Below are 17,789 nucleotides of genomic sequence, written 5' to 3'. Positions count from 1 at the left end.
ATCACAATATTTTTTCTTCCCTAAAAAGAAGATAGAAATGGTTCTTGGTAAGGTACTGCTTCTCCTCCCTCCTGTCACCTCCATATAGTGAGTTAGTGAGTCCCTCCATGAGAATGACAGAGGACTTTTCCCATTATGGCGTCTGTGAGCGCACTGGCAGCGCCATTGACGCCATCTCCATTTTGAAGTAGTCAGTTTTCTTTTTCTACTATTTCAATGAGTTGGTAAACAAACTGAAATGTTACATACTGCAGCTGGAGTGTGTTGTCTGAACAGGTATAAGCCAAGGTTGGTGATTTACTGTCACTTGCAGTTTTGGAATGTTTGCTCAGGTCCCACCTGATGACCTGGATGGAATTATGTGATCCTTCCTTAACTTCAAAATGGTGAAAGTCCTCAATGGCGCTGCCCTTGCGAAAAGGGGCTTTCCGGGCACTAGAGTCCTCTATCATTCTCCCTGGTGACAGCCAATGACCTGTCAGAACAGCTCCGACCACTGACTTACTGTAAGTCACAGCTTTAGAAAGGGATGAGCCTCTGTACGCCTGTGTGCCTCGAAATCCTCGTAGCTGTAAAACAGTGCTGTCACATTTGCTTGATGGTTTCGGTAACCAGCATGTAGAAATACCCATTAGACACCGTCGCTAATTTACACTGGAAGCGTAGTCAAACCAATTCATTATTGTCAGTCAAGGTGTGGGCAGGATGGAAAAAGGCTTTTTGTTTTTTCTACGTCTTCTGTGTGGTAGATGTGAGTGCTGTAACCAGTGGGACTGCAGGTGTAGGGGTGTGTATCTGTATTGTGTATTTATTTCTCTTGCATGTGAGGAAGTTGACTACAGAGGGAAGAGTATGCTTCAGGAAAGAAGTAGCAGTTCCTGTGCTGCGTACTTCCCCTCATGATAGAAAAGTTTGTGTCATCTTCATCCAGTGAACGTGTTCAGCTAGGAACCCATTCTCTTCCACTCACTATGTCAAATCTATGCCTAAGCATTTAAAATAGTCCACAAAGCACAATACTTTCTCTGGCTTTGAAAATGCTTACTAGTATGGTTATTTCTGATGATTCAGGATATACAAAACCTTGTCATTTATTCACATAAATGTTAATACTAACTGTGTTGTAACTGTTGTCCCAGTTACTCTCCCTGTATTAACTGTTATTCATGAGGTGTTGCTTCTCAGTTGACTGGAGATATGAGGTTCCTGTGTGGGACCCCAGACCCCAGAGATTATGCCTGTTAGAAACCTCCTCATATAGAAGTCAACACAAGGTGATGTAGATATGTAGGTGTGGGGGATAGAGATGAGAGCAGGGATATTCCCGAGAGGTCACTGAACTCAACGTGATTGGAGCACAAAGTGCCCATATGTGAGATCTCTGGGAGCTTTAAAGGAACATGTTGTTTAAGGTAAAGAAACAACTATTCAGGAGTTGTAGTACACAGTATTCCTATTTACAGTATATAATTACCACAGGAATTTTTCATTTCCTAAAACAAGATAAAGCTTAATATGTTTAATATGATGTAATGAATTGAGTTGAATGTTAACTAAGTGGTTACCATGACCAAACCCTTTACTTTTGGAATTTGGAACCAGTAACTGCCTTTCCCGAGTTGGACGTACTTTCCAGCGTTCTTCTCCCACATTCTGCAAATATTATGTCTTGATAGAGAGAACTAGGTTCTGGGAACCATTCAAAACAAAATAAAGAGTTAAAAGATTAGACAAATATTTCTGACCTGAGACTGAACTCAGGTCACGGCTAAGCTTATCTAAAACAAATATTGGTTTCATGTGGGAGACCTTTATAATACAGAGGCAGACAGACAGTCACCCTAATTTTTCCAATAGCACACCATGGCATTTGCTATGGGTATTTCCTATATTCTGTCAAAGCTGGGTTGTGTTTTCTCCCGTTTAGTGCCTAATGAATGTGACGCAAGCTATTGTGCAGGAGGGCTGACTGTAAAACTGTCTGTTTGGGCTGACTGTTTTAAAAGCTGACCACTGCAGGTGACTGTTGTTCTTATGGTATCTTCCATGCGTTACTCCCTTCCTGCAGTGGAGAGGTTGAATGTGCACACACACACACACACACACACACACACACACACACACACACACACACACACACACACACACACACACACACACACACACACACACACACACACACACACACACACACACACACACACACACACACACACACACACACACAGGACATGCAGTAGGAGTGAAGCACGGTTTCCTCCTCAGGAGAAGGCCCTGGTTTGTGTGTGTGCAGCAGATTCCACAGATTCCGTGCGCTCCCGGAGATTCTTCCCTGCTCCCGACACAAACTGTCTTCTGTTATCCCAGCCACCCTGCCATGGTCCCTTTCTGTTGGTTGGCAGGGACGCTCAACGTTGGCCAGTTGACCTCATCCTTCCTGGCTGTGTTCCGCTGTGACTGTCTGTTATTAAAGCTGCAATATGTAACTTTTTGGGAGACCTGTCCAAATGCACATAGAAATGATAGCTATAGATATGTCATTCTCATTGAAAGCAAGTCTAAGAAGCGGTAGATTCTGTTCTATGTGCGCTATTTCTATGCTTCCTGTTCTTACATTTTATTTTTGGGACTTTTACTTTCGGTTTTGTACACCAGCTTCAAATAGTTAAAATACTATATTTTTGGTTATGGAAAATATATCTCACCGCGGTTTCGATGGTACAATGATTTTCTACACTATACTTGCTTGTTTTGTTATATTGACTGACATTAGGACTAGCTATTAGAATTTTAGCAACCAGGAAATGACGGAGCAATTTCTGCAAAATCCACCTTAAGAGGAATAGCACTCCAATTGGACTAAAACAGATCTGTCCTTGTCAGACACTGTGCTTAGTGCTCGTCTGTAAAATGTGTGGTAAGACTTGTGCAGTGGACAGTCAATGGGATCTACATACCAGAAGGACATCCTCAAGCCATGCTGTATTTTTCTTATCTTACATGACCTTCCATGACCCCGTGTTTCTAGCCTTCAGTTTGTAGGACGCAGTTGCACCCTCAGTCGCTCTTCATCATTTTGAAGGGAAAATCATTTGTTGTGTACAGTTTGCAGTTTGCGTTTAATTATGTAGCAAAACAGAGATTTCATACCAAAAACAGGAAGCAGAGAAGCCACTGTAACCAGCTTTTTCAGTTTAACCAGGACTTTGGCCTTTGGGTATAGAGGGACCACACCAAGAATTACTCAGGGAGAATTAAGTTCCAATTAATGTGCTTTTCCTGCATACTTTCCCATTTTGTCTTCTTTCCTCTACTTTCCCTCTAAATATACTTGTTTGATCCTTATTAAAGTATTTATTATTTATTATCTTAATTTATTATATAAATATGTTGTGACAGTTGATTTTGATTTACTCACAGTTTGGAATGTATATTTTATATGGAGGTCTGGTATGAAGAACATGGAGGAGAATCAGACCAGATTAACATGTAAGATGGTTGTCAGTTTCATCAGATGCAGAGGTACTCAACTTAAGTCTGATTGGCAGGATCAGTGTTTGGCACACTCCTGTTGCTCCCTATCCTCCTAGCCATGTTCAACTCTGTTCCTCCGACTAGAACCTCCTACAGAGACATGGAATGAATTCAGGGGGCAGTTGAGCCTCATTGAAGCTCTGGCCAGCCCCAGCATTATTGATGTTGTCTCAGAGAGGATCAGTATTTGTCTTTGACAGCAAGAATGGTCTACTGAACAGTCTAGTCTCTTTATGATAGACTAGTTAGCTCTCAAGCTGTTGCATCTTGAGATGGCTGAGGGACTGTATGGGTTGTGGGGGAGGGGCTTTTCCTGGGCCCTTCCTGAAAGCGGGAAGCAGGTGGAGTCTTCAGGAAACCTGTCTTTTCCTGGACCTCTACTCCACAGAAGGAGAGGCTGTGTCTCGTTGGAAGGGGGAAGGCTTTGTGTGCGATTCCTTAAACAAAAGCCTTCTTCCGTTCTGAGTCTCAGTGACGACAGCACTCCACCCAACAGCCTGTCCCTGCCCCCTTTTTTTTTACTCACTGATTGGACTGGCTAATACAGCACTCTACTCCTCCTTAAGACTGCAATCAACTTACATAAGATAAAGGCTATTGGTCATTCATGACTGCTCCGCTTTGATGTAGTGTGTGTGTGTGTGTGTGTGTGTGTGTGTGTGTGTGTGTGTGTGTGTGTGTGTGTGTGTGTGTGTGTGTGTGTGTGTGTGTGTGTGTGTGTGTGTGTGTGTGTGTGTGTGAGTGTGTGTGAGTGTGAGTGTGAGTGTGTGTGTGTGATTGGCTGATGGATTCTAGAATCTCTATTATACAGTTGAAGTCGGAAGTTTACATACACTTAGGTTGGAGTCATTAAAACTCGTTTTTTAAACACTCCACAAATTTCTTGTTAACAAACTATAGTTTTGGCAAGTCGGTTAGGACATCTACTTTGTGCGTGACACAAGTCATTTTTCCAACAATTGTTTTCAGACAGATTATTTCTGTTATAATTCACTGTATCACAATTCCAGTGGGTCAGAAGTTCACGTAAACTAAGTTGACTGTGCCTTTAAACAGCTTGGAAAATTCCAGAAAATTATGTCATGGCTTTAGAAGCTTCTGATAAGCTAATTGACATCATTTGAGTCAATTGGAGGTGTACCTGTGGATGTATTTCAAAGCCTACCTTCAAACTCAGTGCCTCTTTGCTTGACATCATGGGAATTTCTAAAGAAATCAGCCAAGACCTCAGAAAGAAAATTGTAGACCTCCACAAGTCTGGTTCATCCTTGGGAGCAATTTCCAAAATGCCTGAAGGTACCACGTTCATCTGTACAAACAATAGTATGCAAGTATAAACACCATGGGACCACGCAGCCGTCATACTTCTCAGGAAGGAGACGCGTTCTGTCTCCTAGAGATGAACGTACTTTGGTGCGAAAAGTGCAAATCAATCCCAGAATAACAGCAAAAGACCTTGTGAAGATGCTGGAGGAAACAGGTACAAAAGTATCTATATCCACAGTAAAACGAGTCCTATATCGACATAACCTGAAAGGCCGCTCAGCATGGAAGAAGCCACTGCTCCAAAACCGCCATAAAAAAAGCCAGATTACGGTTTGCAACTGCACATGGGGACAAATATCGTACTTTTTGGAGAACTGTCCTCTGGTCTGATGAAACAAAAATAGTACTGTTTGGTCATAATGACCATCGTTATGTTTGGAGGTTAAAAGGGGGAGGCTTGCAAGCCGAGGAACACCATCCCAACCGTGAAGCACGGGGGTGGCAGCATCATGTTGTGGGGGTGCTTTGCTGCAGGAGGGACTGGTGCACTTCACAAAATAGATGGCATCATGAGGAAGTAAAAATCTGTGGATATTGAAGCAACATCTCAAGACATCAGTCAGGAAGTTAAAGCTTGGTCGCAAATGGGACTTCCAAATGGACAATGACCCCAAGCATACTTCCAAAATTGTGGCAAAATGGCTTAAGGACAACAAAGTCAAGGTATTGGAGTGGCCATCACAAAGCCCTGACCTCTATCCTATAGAAAATTTGTGGGCAGAACTGAAAAAGTGTGTGCGAGCAAGGAGGCCTACAAACATGACTCAGTTACAGCAGCTCTGTCAGGAGGAATGGGACAAAATTCACCCAACTTATTGTGGGAAGCAAGTTAAACAATTTAAAGGCAATGCTACCAAATACTAATTGAGTGTATGTACACTTCTGACCCACTGGGAATGTGATGAAAGAAATAAAAGCTGAAATAAATCATTCTCTCTACTATTATTCTGACATTTCACATTCTTAAAATAAAGTGGTGATCCTAACTGACCTAAGACACGGATTGTTTACTAGGATTAAAGGTCAGGAATTGTGAAAAACTGAGTTTAAATGTATTTGGCTAAGGTGTATGTAAACTTCCGACTTCAACTGTAGGTGTCAATCAAAGACTCGTCAAAAGCGTATTTGGAAAAACTGATTACGTCAATAATCATATTGGCCAATAGGGGGAGTATGGGGTTGTTGGGTCAGAGAGACATTGATTATGATTGTGTCATTTGTTTGGCTCCTGTTCTATATCTGTGCTGTATTTAATGCTGCACCTACATTTGAACATACCCTGAGGCTTTGTAAAACTCTGTAAAAGGTCCCCTTACTAAAAAAAGACACTACTTGTGTTCCTTTACCGACGGATGGGAGTAGCTGGACTTGGTCGAGTTTTTTCCTGGATGACAATACAGTGCTATGTCTTCCTGTCATCTCAGAGAGGCAGTAGGACAGGGTTCACCTCCCAGCCTGCTATTGTCCTGCCCTGGGCTCACTGGGCTGACTGGGCTCACACAACACAGGGGCCTGGCCCTCAGGAACTGGCCCTTCCTCAGGCCGGGGTAGTGGCTCCATGCCTCCTGGCTCCCTCCCAGTCCTCCCTACACTAACACAGCTCCAGTCACATGCTCTGTATACCCTCCTATTCTGTCAGACTCCTTTCCTTCCTCTGGTGTAATTTTAGTCTGATTTGATCATCAATGTCAGAGTCATGGTCTTAAATGTAGTCTATTACTGCATTTTATACCATATAAGCATACTGGACATATGGGAAGGGGAAGGGGAAGGAAGGGAAAGGGAAATGGAAGGGGATATCTAGTCAGTTGGCACAACTGAATCCATTCAACTGAAATATGTCTTCCTCATTTAACCCAACCCCTTGACGTTCACGTCATCGACGCCTGGGGAGCAGTTGTAGTTGGGGGTTAACTGTCTTGATCAATGGCTTGGAGATTCAAACCAGCGACCTTTCGGTTACTGGCCCAATACCTCTAGGCTACCTGCCGCCCGATATTGGGATGCATTAGGTATTAATGGTAAAGGAAAAACATATTTTTGTGAATTATTTCATGTAAGTTCTGTGATTGTGATTCATTGTCTTAGCACAGGAAACCAGGAGAGTGGAAGGAGAAAGTAGATTCTCCAACAGGAGAATTCAACTAACTATGTTTCATCTCTTCATCAGGACGTGCAGAGTGAGCTCAGGCCGCGTCTGTGTGTGATCAAGAAGGGGCCTCATGGCTACGGCTTCAACCTGCACAGTGAGAAGGCCAGACCAGGCCAGTACATCAGAGCAGTGGATGAGGACTCACCTGCACAGAGGTCAGGCCTGCTGGCCAAGGACATGATAGTACAGGTACCTATCTAGCTCACCTTTGACCTCTGGCATCATGCTGTATTATTATTATTCCATGTATAGTAATAGTACATTACTATTGTTAGTAGTATTCAATACACAGTACTATTATTATTATTTATTATTATTATTATTATTATTATTTATTATTATTATGACGGCGCAGGTCCTAATCCAGGCACTTGTCATCTCCCGTCTGGATTACTGCAACTCGCTGTTGGCTGGGCTCCCTGCCTGTGCCATTAAACCCCTACAACTCATCCAGAACGCCGCAGCCCGTCTGGTGTTCAACTTTCCCAAGTTCTCTCACGTCACCCCGCTCCTCCGCTCTCTCCACTGGCTTCCAGTTGAAGCTCGCATCCGCTACAAGACCATGGTGCTTGCCTACGGAGCTGTGAGGGGAACGGCACCTCCGTACCTTCAGGCTCTGATCAGGCCCTACACCCAAACAAGGGCACTGCGTTCATCCACCTCTGGCCTGCTCGCCTCCCTACCTCTGAGGAAGTACAGTTCCCGCTCAGCCCAGTCAAAACTGTTCACTGCTCTGGCACCCCAATGGTGGAACAAACTCCCTCACGACGCCAGGTCAGCGGAGTCAATCACCACCTTCCGGAGACACCTGAAACCCCACCTCTTTAAGGAATACCTAGGATAGGATAAAGTAATCCTTCTAACCCCCCCCCCCCTTAAAAGAGTTAGATGCACTATTGTAAAGTGGTTGTTCCACTGGATATCATAAGGTGAATGCACCAATTTGTAAGTCGCTCTGGATAAGAGCGTCTGCTAAATGACTTAAATGTAATGTAAATGTAATTATTACTGTATAGTAGTAAATTAAATAATATTGTATTAATGAAAATAATTCTGTTTGTCATGCAAGCTTTTCTAAAACTACGGGACTTGTCTTTAATGGCCTTGGCACAATTCAGTCATGTTGAAGTTGAAGTGTGGAGTGAGGAGGACTGTGACTGGTAGTAACAGTCTCTGTGTGGGGTCCTAATCTCATAGGAGGGGAGAGGTGGACACTGTCACTGGGAGTTAGCTCAGACTGGGATAATCCAGCTTTGTCACTGGTGACTTGTCTGCACTCCACCACCCCAGTCTATCCTGCTCATTACTCAGTACTGTAGAGCAGGGTGGGTGTGTGTGTGAGTGTGTGTGTGTGTGTGTGTGTGTGTGTGTGTGTGTGTGTGTGTGTGTGTGTGTGTGTGTGTGTGTGTGTGTGTGTGTGTGTGTGTGTGTGTGTGTGTGTGTGTGTGTGTGTGTGTGTGTGTGTGTGTGTGTGTGTGTGTGTGTGTGTGTGTGTGTGTGGTCAGAGGTGTGTATGGCTGCCTGGCTGCCCTCATTCTACTCTAGCCACTGTTTTGTAAATTCGTTTCTGCTATACCCCAGCAGCCATGAGAGACTGCATAGAAAAGGAGAGAGGAAAGTGAGGAGAGTTGAATGCTTGAGACAGAGAGGGGTTTCCATCCCCCAGCGGACCCCACACTCCCACACCCCCACACTCCCACCACCCACTGAGGACTGTATTCTTTCTGTTAAATGGACAGCTATTGTTACTGCCCAAGCATGTATTGTTTGGTCTCCTTCCTGGGACTGTGGTAGACAGGCAGGCCCACCCTATGACCGACACAGATACACACACATGCACGCATTACACTCATGCGCATACACACGTACACACACACAGACACGTAATTATTTAGAATTTTTAAAATGTATTTAATTAGGCAAGTCACGTACACGTACACACACATGCACACACACAAAGATACTCACGCACGCATGCACACACGCACACACACACGTGCACAAAATACACACTTAGAGCTCACAGAACCCACACAAACAAAGTACACACATGCTATCTCAGCAGTGGTTCCTCAGAATGTTCAGCTGTCTGGGGAACAGATGACATTATGACATATGCTGGACCAATGGCCTGATGGCTGAGATGGTGTTGCTAGCACTCTCTGGCTACTAGCAGTTGTTGCTATCTATGAACCTGTGAAGAGAAAGGAAAGTAGAATGTTTTTGCACTACTTTATGTTTTCTCTGAATTGTACACTGTTCTCTTCAGCAATGTTTAATTTGTATTCTGACTAGGTACTACAGATTCTTATGCAACAGTGAAGAGTTTAACACTCATTTCTCAAGCCCCTGGGAGAGCTTCAGTTCCTCTGTGTGTGTGTGTGCAGCAGCATATTCTGTGTTTGTGTGGAGAGACAGGATTTCCTGCTGGACAACAGACTGATAATATTGAAAACTGAGTCCTAGCTTTGATAAACAGGTTATCATCCTCATTGTGAGAACAATGGAAATATGCAAGAAATAGTTTCCCATAAATAGTTAGTTACTTGAACAAACTATGGTGCTGATGTGAAAGGGAAACCTGTAGTTTTAGGCTGTTGGACTAGCCGTCACCGTTTTGACTTGGTAAACTATAGTTACACTACTTATACAACTAAGGAGTTAATGCTTCATGAGCTGATTTGTGCAGACATGACTCTTGTGTTTTGAAGTTCCTTACACTCTCTGTCTCTCTGTCTCTCTCCCCCTTTCTCTCTCCCTCTCTCTCTCTCCCCCCCTCTCTCTCTGTGTCTCTCCCCTCTCTGTCTTTCTCCCCCTCTCTATCTCTCCGTCTCTCCCCATCTCTCTCCAGGTGAATGGTATGACAGTGGAGGGGAAGCAGCACTCGGAGGTGGTGGCAGCCATCAAGTCTGGTGGTGAGGAGACCTCTCTACTGGTTGTGGACACAGACACAGATGCCTTCTTCAGGAGGTGCAGAGTCGCTCCCACCCCAGAACACATCACAGGTGAGACCAGAGATCCACAAGAAAGGGCCAGAACTCGGTTGATGCAGTTTGGCTGGATTAGTGATCCTTTCTGTAGACATACGTGTCCAAGCATTCACACACAATGGACGTTATCAGCTTGCACCTTCCTCACTGTGTGTGTGAAGGACAGACCTCTGAAGCCCCTCACTCACACGATCCCTGACGGACATGGGAATCATTATCAGAACTGAGACAGCCTCACAGTGTAGGGAGCGTTTTGCCTATGCAATTACCAAATTTTTAAATGTATTTAACTAGGCAGGAAATGATTAAACCACTACTTCTCCTTTAACAGCCTCATTCAATGTCTATAGTCCCCAGAGGTTTCTCTCTCAGGCCTGATCTCTTACCCCCCTGTCCCCCTGTCCTTGGTAAACACTAGCAGATTAAGGGTCTGTCTGACTGCTTGGCCAGGCTCCTCTGCTCCTTTCTCTCTGCCAAGGAACACAGACACAGAGACACACAGATACTGAGCTCATCTCATTTCCTGTCCCCTCACGTTGTTTGCTCGAGGTACAAAATCCGAACTCTTAGGTACGGATCTAGAATCAGCTTAACCTCCCTGAATGTCAACCACTATTAGGGGCTAAATGCAAACTTCCCCCAACTGTCTAGGAGCAACTTCCCCCAACAGCTACTGAGCTCTTCACAAAGAGAAGGCTGTTGTACCTCTGAAAGCCCCTAGAGGGAGCCTCAGCCTGTAAATTGACTCCAGTGCTGGAGAGTCTGACTGCAGGTTGGCATTTATTGTCATCAATTTTGGAGTAGTCACTAGCTGGCACAGCCACAAAGTCTTAAAATCTGATTTTACACCTAACCTTAACCACACTGCTAACCCTAACCTTAAAATAAGACCAGAAAGCACATTTTTGCTTTCATACATTTTTAAAATATAGTCATTAATTACTTTGTAGCTAGCCCATCTAGCAGAAATCGCTTGGTTCTGCCTCCAAGGCAAGATTCATGACAATAAACTTCAAGCTGCATTGGGCTTGGGTGCTGTGCCCAAGTAACACTTGTTGAAACAGGGCGGTGGCCATGACAGCACTTGGCTGGCTACTCTGAGTGCCATTATGATGCCAACGGCCTCATAGAACGATGATGCCAGCCCAGCCGACGCTATGACAACCATATGGGTGTGGAGGAAATCGGTGCCCTCTGTGTCTGGGACATGCATATTAGTCACACACCACCCTGCCCCAGAATGCCTTTATATTTCCTCTGCTTGAAGCTCTGCCATAAACAACAGTGAAGCGCTGCTGCCTGATCAAAGATGCTGTTTATTAAAAAGGTTACCTGTCTGTGCCTCTGAATGAACCCTATTAATAAGATGGTGGGTAGAAGTACACCATATTTATTTTTATTTAACTAGGCAAGTCAGTTAAGAACAAATTCTTATTTACAATGACAGCCTAGGAACAGTGGGTTAACTGCCTTGTTCAGGGGCAGAACAACAGATTTTTACTTTGTCAGCTCTGGGATTTGATCTACAAACCTTTCGGTTACTGGCCCAACGCCCTAACCACACCTGCCGCCCCTGTCAGTTAGTGTCTTTCATGCTATTTGACCTAACTGGGAGTTTTATGCTTCTTTAGTGCACCAATAAAAATACAGTAGCTGCTTTGTTGTGATAAGAATTTCCTCTGTTTTACATGGAGGAATGTTCTTGTATTCTGAGTCCACACTGGTTGTTTAGACAAGCATTTCGCTACACCCGCAATAACATCTGCTAAATATGTGTATGTGACCAATAACATTTGATTTGACAGCTGTCCATTGGCACGGTTACACCTCAAAGTGTACTGATGATTGACATGCTGTGTCCTCTCCTCTGAATGAGTATAGTGAAGCAGTAAAAGGAGATATAACTCCTGTTCCATCCAGGAGGATATATGGTCAGGTCTTAGTCCTATCTAACTTCCTTTGATTTCTGCTATCGGCTTTTAAACCTGACTGAAAAATGCCCAACAGGAGCAAAATTCCATTGAGGCGTTGCTCAGGTAACTGCTCTCTCATGTTGCCCACTCAGAGGGCACCTGATCACCGTGACTTTGGTACACACTCAAGCACATACTCGCACACACACACACACACACATACAGTACATGTGTGCGCGAACACGCGGCCAGACACACACACACACACACATGGATGGACACACACTCCACACTCCCCTCTCGCCACCCCTATGGCCAGCACTTGTGTTTGGTTTCCAAGGCGCTGGCTACAAGTGGCCTCTCAGCCTGTAGTGTTAGCTGTATTGGGACTGAAGAGCCTCTTGTCCGTGTGCAAACAGTGAGGAGGGACCCAAGGAGCACAGAGGTACATAGAGACAGCTTCAACAGGTCTCAGAACAGCCCAGGGAGACGCAGACCAGGGTCAGGCTATCTTTAGATGATAACAGGTTACTATCTTAGTTCTCACCGATTGTCTGTCTGTCTGTGTGAGAGGAATTGAAGCATGGCAGGTAAGGGTCCGTCTTAGTATTCCACCAGCTCCGACCAGGGGTCAGTTGTTCATCAGTCAACTGTATCTGTTTTAGATAGACACACAGGTTTAGATATAGTGTATTGTCTCTTTCTGTGGTTGACTTAGCCAAGTGAAAACCATTCCTTAATATCCTTGTGTTAGAGGACAGTTTCTTACCGGGGCTATTTGATATAGGTAGGCTACTAGGGTACTGGGTTTCATATGCAGCAGCTTGTTTGGACGTGATGATGCGTGGCAGGTAACCAGGGTCAGAGAACATCTCTGTGAAGATGAACCCTGTTTGAATAATGGATGACCTACACATACCTGCGCTATGTAACAGAGTAGGTGTCGCTGGGATGAAACCTGAACTGGATAGGAGCCGTTCTCTGGAGCAGGGATATGAGTCACTCTGGAATTCTGTTCTGGTGTTTGACGGAGGTGGGACAGTTACAGGATATTTAGGACTGACTATAAGATTGGAGAATTGCCATGATTAGATGTTGTTGAATGGTTGTGAATAGCTGGTATGGAGGAGGGAGTGTGAGTTTGTGTGGAGTCCATGACTGAGCAGTGTTCTCTTCTGCTTTCAGGATCTTTGCCTGAGCCTGTTGTCAACGGAGACATGGAAAAGACGGTAAGACTTGGATGCCAAATACCTTATTGACCTAATATCATACAAAACTAAAATTTGAGAGAGAGGGAAACAGACAGACAAAGAAAGAGTTGCGCTCCCACAGAGTGGACTTCCCAAAACACTTTTGGACTTAGTCATTTTTCACTAGTCTTTTTTCCTGGCACTGTGGAGGTCACTGACAGGTCAGCCCCTAGAAATGAAACACTGTGGATTAACTGCTTCTGCGTTGGCACTGACAGTCACCCTATCAGCTGAGCATTCATAGGGAGTGGACTAGTATTATTTTATGGGACTGTAGAGTGTGTGTATTGCTTCATATAATTTACTTTGTGTTGGTTGGTTCTCACTCTCCCTCCAGCTCACTCATTAATGAATAAAACAGACTGTTTCCAGCAGGCAGGCTGGCCCAGGCAGGGAGGGTATCTTACTCTCTGTGTTGATATTATATGTAAATCCTGTGTAATCTGAATACATTCACTCAGGAAGCCAGGAGAGCAGTCTACCCTGACAGAACCAGGTTCAGGTGTCTGTAATATACAGTAGCAGGGCTAGTGTAGCCCTCAATAGTGTGCTCAGAGCCTGGTAGACGGGTATAGAGGGTTCACATGGTAATGCTGGATAACAAGAAGCTGAAAGCAATACACTGTTGTTTAGGCATGGAGAATTCATCAGCACCATGTTAATCCCTCTGAGGTATTTGTACATAATCCCTTAGTACGGGGACAGACCAGCCCACACCTACCACCTACTGTACTGTAGACTCAGGAACAGAGAGAGAGATCTGGCATATGATAGCAGCCCACTGTATTATCTGGGGATTCTCTATTGTGTGTTGTGATATAATCTAGATATGGTCAGTGATTTGGAGGCTTGCCAAACAGGCAGATAAACCCAGAGTCAGGCCACTGGCCACAAACCGAAGAAGATTTCATTAGGTTAACTCCACTACATTAATAGTATGCTAATAGACTTCATATGTAAAGAAGACAGACGCAGGTCAGTAGTGAGACCCTAGTCCTCAGTCATTGACCATCATTCTAACCCCCAAATCTAACAATCAAAACATTGGATTAAGTGAGAGGGGAGGCAGGGTAGAGAGGTGAGGGAAAGGCAGAGAGAGAGAGGAGTTGAGAGGTTGTAGAGAGGTTAGGGTGAGGTCACTCCATGAGGTCAGTAGAAAGCGGATGTTTCCGGTTTTCAGGGATGCAGTATTTTCAACCTAACTTCTGCTTCCCCTGAAAAACAGAACGTTTTTTTACACCTGCTATTTTAGATTAGGGTGAGGTAGGCACTGACATGGCAGAACAGGGTGATTGGGTCTTCTCTAATGCTCTGACCCCAGTAGGCTCTAGTAAACTGCTGCTGCTGCTGCCTCTATTGGCCTAGGGAGACATATCATACAACTTCCCAACCAGCATGGTCAGACAGTGTGTGTATGGGGCACAGGAAAGTCTGCCTCCCTGTGGGCAAACATAATATTGCAGCCAGACTCTCCATGGAGAGTTCTCTCAAACTTGACCCTCACTTTGGCTACTTGTATTTGATCTGATTTGTTGCTTGCTGTCTGTGTGTCCACTGCAGGTGAATGGAAATGGAAAACTGGCCAAAGAGGTGGAGCAGGACTCTAAGCTGTCAATCAGCCCATCTCCAAGCAACACCTCCTCCAACGCCTCACTCACAACACCGTCCACAGAGGTAAGTCCCTCCCTGAAAACACATGTGAAGCAGCATTATAAATCTGCTGAAGTCTCATGATCTGAATGTGTATCCATCTATACAGTAATGTATTGTGTCTATTATTTGAGCACACTTGTAAAATAGGCTTTACTACAATATCAAAATATCAATTTCTTCTCTCTCTAGCCTTGTTTATACTTGGTGCTAACATGTGTCCTTTGTCGTAATCTTATCCACATTCTTATTGGGCCCACATTGTAGCCGTTGCGTCTACATCTCTTATCCGTCTATTGTGTCCACATTGTGACCAGATATCCTGGTCCCTCCCTGTATGAAAATGATTTGACAGATATTCTTTCAAAATAATATGTATTTATTTTAAGGTACATCGAACCCATAAGTCAATGGCGTCACCTGTCAATTATTTTAGAGGGCGGGATAATGATTTAAATGGTTTCACTATCCAGATCTGTGTGTGATGCAAGATCAGATCACAATGTGTCTTTTAGTCATCTACACCTGTCTAAATATGCTGGCAAAATAGAATGTTATATATATGGGGGATACAATCTTCCCAGCTCTACAGATTCTGCTGTGAGGAGGCAGAGTCATTAGATCATTTATTTTGGTATTGTCCATATGTAGCTCGTTTTTGGTCACAGGTCCAGGAATGGCTGAAGAATTGCAACATTTGCCTAGAACCAACGCTACAGATAGCAATACTGGGTGATTTGAAAAGCCATAGTCAATCAATCAATAATATAATAATTATTTTAGCAAAAAAATATATTTTTATTTTACAATCTGTAGAAGCTATGAGAATAGGAAGGTTCAATTCTTTTGTGAAGCATCACAGCACAGTTGAAAAATATATGGCAAATAGAAATCCGAAATGGATGATGTTGAGAGATAGATGGGAGGGGTTGAATGGAGCTGAAGGGTGGGACTAATAACAAGATAAACAATGTAAAACATACGGGATCTGTAAAATGTATATAGGTTCGGAACTTTTGTGAAATAGCACAGTTACAAATAGAAATCAAACTGGATGGACATCAGAAATAGAGGAAGGACTAAGAACAAACAAGAGAGAACTATTGTAAAGTAGACTGTGTCTGTAAAATGTGTATAAGATGTATAAATTGAAGGTAAAAGCAGAAGTGTTTATTAGTTTACTCCAATTGGGGGATTGGTGGTAGGGTTTGCGGGGAATAATAATAAAGGTATATTCTTTAAAAAAGTATGTATGTCTATATAGGTATGTGTATGTATATATGTGTATATGTATGCATGCGTGTATGGATATATATATTTACCAAAAAAATATGGGGGATTGGAAATGATGCAGACAATTACATTGGAAGCAACATTATTTCCACAATATTAAGCTGATCCACCCCTTACATTTTTATTTTTTAAATCAGAATGTGGACAAGATCAGTACAAAGTACTCATGTTTAGAACCAGGTATAAATGGGGCTTGTGTCTCTTGTGCTTTCTCTCTCTACTTCTACTCCTCTCTCACACTCTCTTTTAACCCCGCTCTCTTCTCCCTGGTTGGTCAGTTGCCTGAGCCAGTGATCATGGGCGCCATCCCGGGTCTGAACCTGTCCCTGCAGCAGGTCAAGGAGCGTGCTCACCAGAAACGCTCCAACAAGAGGGCCCCGCCCATGGACTGGAGCAAGAAAAATGAACTGTTCAGCAACCTGTAGATAGAGCACCTCACCCTGCACACAGCCACATACAGTAGATACTCACAGAGAGGTCAGTGAAGGAGAGAGAGAGGGGTTGTTCTAAGCCCCATGTTTTCTATGACTCATTAAAACCAGCAGTTTAACTATTGGTGAGGGAGAATACAGGTATATGTATGTAAAATATATACACAGATATTTGTATTATATTCCAGATGCTATAAATGATGTGCTAACAATATCTAGACGAATATGCCAATGTTGGAAAGGAAACAGCTACATCAGATAAGAATCTTTGTATTGTGATTTGAAAATCAGTTTTTAAGTATTCCATGTCACGTGTCGAGGTGGTTGTGTGTGTTTTGTACCTGGGTGTGTATGCCCAGAAGACGCTGGAAGTCCCTGCTGGTCATAGGCTGGTTGGTGCCTGTCGGTAGGTCTCTCTTATGGCCATTCCTCTACATGTTAATCAGTCATTGAAACACAAACAATATTTTTCTCGCCTTAAACGAGAATGGGACCAGCCACTTACATACCTGTCTAGTCTATCACCTTTCAGGGACCAAATAGCAAGCCTCTTCACACTTCCAGTCAGATGCAAATGTCTTTCATGTAACTGAGCTTTGGGTCAGTCGAGCTTCAGACTGGAAGTGTGCGGAGACTTTTTCATGTTTCTCCAGTTTTTGCCTTCAGCACCTTCACTAATCAGCTCTGGGTGTGTGGTAGATTCTATTATCTGGAAACCTTTTAGGGACCAAAAACCTGATGAACGACAACCACTGACAGTCAGTCAGTCATTGGGGAACGATATGTTGGTGCAGTGTCTATCCATACCAGTCTTACTTCAATAAATGTGAAGGTGAAAGCCTTACGTCCATAGCATTGCCATTACCACTGTACATTGCGATACTTTTAATTTCAGAGTTATTTTTTATTGCCATTGTCAAAATGCTTTGAGGTTTTTACATTTACGTAGATGTACTTAAACATAATTTCTTTCTTTAATAAGAATATAAATGTCTGCGCTTCACTAGATTTTATGTGTATGTTCAGTATTGAGAATGACTGAGATTCACTATTTTGACTATTGAATTGTATGGGGGTGTCATGCTCTTTAACTGTTCATGTTATTTCTATACTGTATTAAATTGTAGATCTCACCATTGTTGTCCCATGACTCTACATTTAAATTAAGACTACAGTAACATAAATGTTAGGAATCTATTTCTGTGCTATGAAGGTGTAGATGACATGCACCCACTCTTAAAAGGCTTCTG

The 17,789-nt window shown here is 43.5% G+C and overlaps 1 protein-coding gene across 1 annotated transcript in view; it reads left to right on the top strand.

Moving 5' to 3' along the window:
• LOC139575804 (Na(+)/H(+) exchange regulatory cofactor NHE-RF1-like) overlaps positions 1–17,672 on the top strand; it is a 33,702-nt gene extending 16,030 nt beyond the window's left edge. Inside the window, exons 2-6 of the mRNA XM_071401127.1 lie at positions 7,031–7,201; positions 9,864–10,017; positions 13,101–13,144; positions 14,726–14,839; positions 16,387–17,672. Coding sequence (XP_071257228.1) covers positions 7,031–7,201; positions 9,864–10,017; positions 13,101–13,144; positions 14,726–14,839; positions 16,387–16,533 — 630 coding nt within the window. The 3' untranslated portion in view covers positions 16,534–17,672. The remainder of the gene's footprint in view (positions 1–7,030; positions 7,202–9,863; positions 10,018–13,100; positions 13,145–14,725; positions 14,840–16,386) is intronic.
• The last annotated feature ends 117 nt before the right edge of the window (positions 17,673–17,789 follow it).

The sequence above is a fragment of the Salvelinus alpinus genome, chromosome 1 (assembly GCF_045679555.1).
Source record: "Salvelinus alpinus chromosome 1, SLU_Salpinus.1, whole genome shotgun sequence".
In the NCBI taxonomy this organism is placed as follows: Eukaryota; Metazoa; Chordata; class Actinopteri; order Salmoniformes; family Salmonidae; genus Salvelinus; species Salvelinus alpinus.
The sequence above is the reverse complement of the archived record's forward strand: the minus strand, read 5'-3'. Positions and strand labels throughout refer to the sequence as shown.